The sequence below is a fragment of the Microtus ochrogaster genome, unplaced genomic scaffold (assembly GCF_000317375.1).
Source record: "Microtus ochrogaster isolate Prairie Vole_2 unplaced genomic scaffold, MicOch1.0 UNK27, whole genome shotgun sequence".
In the NCBI taxonomy this organism is placed as follows: Eukaryota; Metazoa; Chordata; class Mammalia; order Rodentia; family Cricetidae; genus Microtus; species Microtus ochrogaster.
Window position 1 is genome coordinate 213,796 of NW_004949125.1, and position 4,326 is coordinate 218,121.

The 4,326-nt window shown below is 50.5% G+C and overlaps 1 protein-coding gene across 1 annotated transcript in view; it reads left to right on the plus strand.

Moving 5' to 3' along the window:
- The window catches only part of LOC101994742 (kinesin-like protein KIF19), a 55,079-nt gene that overhangs the window by 45,216 nt on the left and 5,537 nt on the right, over window positions 1–4,326 (plus strand). The window contains exon 16 of the mRNA XM_005368067.1: window positions 3,996–4,123. Coding sequence (XP_005368124.1) covers window positions 3,996–4,123 — 128 coding nt within the window. The remainder of the gene's footprint in view (window positions 1–3,995; window positions 4,124–4,326) is intronic.

A 4,326-nucleotide genomic window follows, 5' to 3' on the forward strand; every position in this document is an offset into this window, starting at 1 on the left:
GAACTCAGAGAATTGCCTGCTTCTACCTCCCGAGTGCTGGGATTAAAAGCGTGCACCCCCACAACTTGCCTTGGCTTTTTTTTTTCTTTTCAAAGAGTATTTTGGGGAAAAGCTATTTAGAAAGGGTCTAGTTACATAACACAGGCTGATCTGAAACTTGCAATCCTCCTGCCTCAGCTTCCCAAGTACCAGGATTGAAGGTGTGAGTCACTATACCTGGCTCTAATGTTTAGCAGTTCTGGATCCATGTCATATTAGAGTTCTCACCGACCCCCTAGGCAGTCTGCAATTCTCCATTATCAAATCCCTCTCCAGAGAGGGTCTGTTTGTTGCCATTCATGGGCCTGTATCAGCTTATCATTGTCCCCTCATGACATAGTTTACGGCCCAGTTCACTCTTGATTTCTAGTTCTCTGGGTTTGCACCAACAGGTAAAACAAATATTGACCACTGTAGGACCACACCAGGCAGGATACCTGCCTGAAACATCTCAGGTTCTGCTGGTTTTCTGTCCCTCTCCACTGGTTCCCAATAACCAGGGATCATTTGTTGTTCTTGTTGCTTTGAGATGCTGGGGATGGAACCCAAGCCCTTGTGAATGCTAGACAAGCACACTACCACTGAGCCATGCTCCTAGCCCCTCCTCACGGGAGGATTTTAGGCTCTACCACTGAGTCACACCCCAGCCCCTCACTGGGGGATTCTAGGCAGGTGCTCTACCACTGAGTCACACCCCAGCCCCTCACTGGGGGATTCTAGGCAGGTGCTCTACCACTGAGTCACACCCCAGCCCCTCACTGGGGGATTCTAGGCAGGAGCTTTACCACTGAGCCATGCTCCTAGCTCCTCACTGGGGGATTTAGGCAGAGACTCTACCACTGAACAATGCCTCCACCTGTTCACTGGGGGATTTAGGCAGGCACTTTGTCATAAACCTAATCCCTAGTGGTTTTTGCTGTGTTTATATTTATAGTGTGTTTAAGTATGTGTTTTTTTTTTTGTGTGTGTGTGTGTGTCTCTGTGTGTGCCCTGACATTGGAGTTATAGGATCTTGTGAATTGCCAGACATGGGTCCTGGGAATAAGACTTGGTCCTCTGTAAGAGCAGCAAGTGCTTTTATCCCATGAACCAACTCTCCAGGTGCACTCCCCCCCCACCTCCCAGCCCACATCTGATTTGTGTGCCTTTGTCTTTTTCCAGTCTGCAGTTCAGCCTGCAATCTGTGTTTTCTTTAGCCATTGTGTCTCCTTCATCTCCTCAGTCTGGAAGAGTCCCTAGCTTCTCTGCCCCCCACACCTGACACTTGAGGGCGCTACTGAGCTGCCTGCAAGGATGTCCCTTCCATGGGGCTACTGGGCTGCCCACAGAATGTCCCTTCCTTGGGGCTACTGGGCTGCTCGCAGGATGTCCCTTACGTGGGGCTGGCCTGGCATCTCATGATGAGCTGAGTGTAGGGGTCACACATGGACAGAGAACACGGAGCCCAAGGTACAGAGTGTGTCTTATTAACCTTGATTTCTGGATTGAGGTGGTGCTTGATGCTCTTTCTCCATGAGTGTGAGTGAGTGTGTGTATGTGTGTGTGTGTATGTGTGTAAGAGACAGAGAGACTCGGAATGCCGAGGATGCCACTCAGAGGCCACAGACCTGCCCTCAGTCCTACTTGTTGCTCTTTTTCTGTGAGTGTGATGCCGCTCAGAGTCTTGTGGGTGGCTCTGCCACTGACCCACCCCCAGCCCTACCGCTCTTCTGAAAGGACTGTCTCTGGCACATAGAGACCACACGTGCCTTTGGCCTTTCTGAAACTCTGCTCAGCGCACGGAAGCTGCTCACAGCACAGGCATCCCCTCACTCACATCTGGGCATCTCTAGGGTCAACTTCTTCAAGCAGATGCCCAGGGTGCAGGAGCAGCCTTTGGAGTTCTCGCCAGGGTGGCTAAGTGGACCAGTGGAAGGAGACCATTTGGCATATTTACCGCAGTGAGCCTTTTTAGCCCTACTCTCTCTGGTGTCATCCACATGGTGGCTGGCCTCTGCTGATGACAGACATGCCAAAGATTTCTCAGTGTCTGGAGGATGTTGGGACTCTGTATCTCCTGGACTGCTCAAGGCTCATGGACAAGCCTTGTTAAGCCATCAACTGAGTCCGCAGAGTTCTTCCTCCTTTTTTTTGTGTGTGTGTATAATATGTGTGTACGTATTTTTTCTGCACATGTGTGCAAGTGCACTAGGGGTGTGAATGCCAGAGGACAACCTCATGGATATGACCCCTGTGGTCTGGCCCTCCTGAGTGCTGGGATTATAGATGGAGTGTCATGTTCACCCGGCATTTATGTGGGTGCTGGCAATCCAAACACTGGTCCTCAGGCTTGCATGGCAAAAGCTTTATCTGCTGAGCCATCTCCCCATTCCCTTTGCTGCCCAGCATTTATTTTTCACATGGGTTCTGGGATTCACTTGGGGCCTTGTGCTTTAATGACTAAGCTACACCCCAATGCCCCCACTTTTCTTTTTTTCTTTCATCTCCTTACTCCCTCCACCTCTCCTTGCTTCTATTCTGGCTTCGTCTTTGCTGCTTTGATAAAATGCTCGGATACAAGCTCCTGTACGGAAGGAAGGATTTACTGGCGTGGTTCTATTCCTGGTGTGGTCTCGCACTGTCAGGGCAGAAACTTGAACTAGCCACATCTGCAGTCAAGAGCAGAGGGGAATGCATACATGGTTGTGTTGTTCCTTTTGCACAGCCCAGGACCCAGGGAATGGTGTCGCCCACTTGAGGCTAGATCTTCCCACATTAATTAGTGTAATCAAGACTTTCCCACAGGCGTGCCCACCGGCCCCCACCATGTAGACGGGCTCTCGATGATGCATTCTTTCCGTGGGATTCTAAATTGTGTCTGGTTGACAAATCAAAGCATCCATTTCCCTTCCTTTTTTTCCTCCTTTTTTTTTGGCATGGGAAACTATGCATAAAATTTATCATTGTTTTTGGGAGGGAACTGTACTGGCTGGATTTGTTTGTCAACTTGACACAAACTGGAGTCATCAGAGGAAGGAGCCTCAGCTGAGGAAATGCCTCAATGAGATCCAGCTGTAAGGCGTTTTCTCATTTAGTGATCAATGGGGGAGGGCCCAGCCCATGGTGGGTGGTGCCATCCCTGGGCTGCTGGTCCTGGGTTCTATAAGAAGGTGGTGCTGAGCAAGTCATGGGAAGCAAGTCAGTAACCGCCCCCCCCCATGCCTCTTCCATCAGCTCCTGCCTCCAGGATCCTGCCCTGTTTGAGTTCCTGTCCTGACTTCATTCCGTGGTGAACAGCAATGCTGAAGTGTGAGCCAAGTAAACCCTTTCCTCCCCAACTTGCTTTTTGGTCATGGTGTTCCATTGCAGCAATAGAAATGCTAACTAAGACAGGAGGAATACTGAGGGGTGAACTCAGGACCTTGCATATTCTAGGCAAGCGTTCTCCACTATTTATTCATACTACACTATTTTATTTATTTTGGTCTATTTGAGACAAGGTCTCACTATGTAGCCCTGGTTGTCCTGGGACTCACTTTGTAGACCAGAATTGCCTTGAATTCACAGAGCTCTGCCTGGCTCTGCCTTCTGAGTGCAGGAATTAAAGGTGCATGCCACCATAACTTCTATGGTACTAAGCATATCCACACCACTGTGAAGCCATTTCCATCTTCTAGAATCTTCTCTTCTTTCCAAATCAAAATTCTCCACTTATTGAATAGTAATTCTTTCCCCTCCCAGTCCCTGGGACCCTGTCATACTGTGGTCTGCAGAGTGACTGTCCTAGGAAGCTGCTGAGAATGAAGATGGAGCTTCCGCTGTCCCATGATAGATAAAGGTTAAGGAGCCCTGGCTGGTAGCCCCTGGCTCATGACTTCCTTCGAGGAAGGTGGAGGAAGGACACCAGCTTTCCCATGGCCCGTCAGAGACCTTCGGCGTGGTGACACTGTCTCCTCTGTCCTCTTCTCTGCTTCCAGGATGGCTCCATTATGAACGTATCGTCCCCACCGCCTGAGGAGACCAGTGGAGAGCCTCCAGGTGACAGGCGGGACCTCCCATGGGGTGCCACATTTGAGCTGCCTCAGATGCTCCTAGAGAGAGACAGGTGGGCACGGAGCCTGGGCAAGAGTGAAGCTAACAACAGGTCCTGGGTGGGGCTGAGGCCGTGGTTCTCGGGGGCTCACCTCAAAGCCCATGTTCTCTCCTCCAGCCACCTGTCTCCTATCCTCTTCCTGAGCCTGTCTCCTATCCTCTTCCTGAGCCTGTCTCCTATCCTCTTCCTGAGCCTGTCTCCTATCCTCTTCCTGA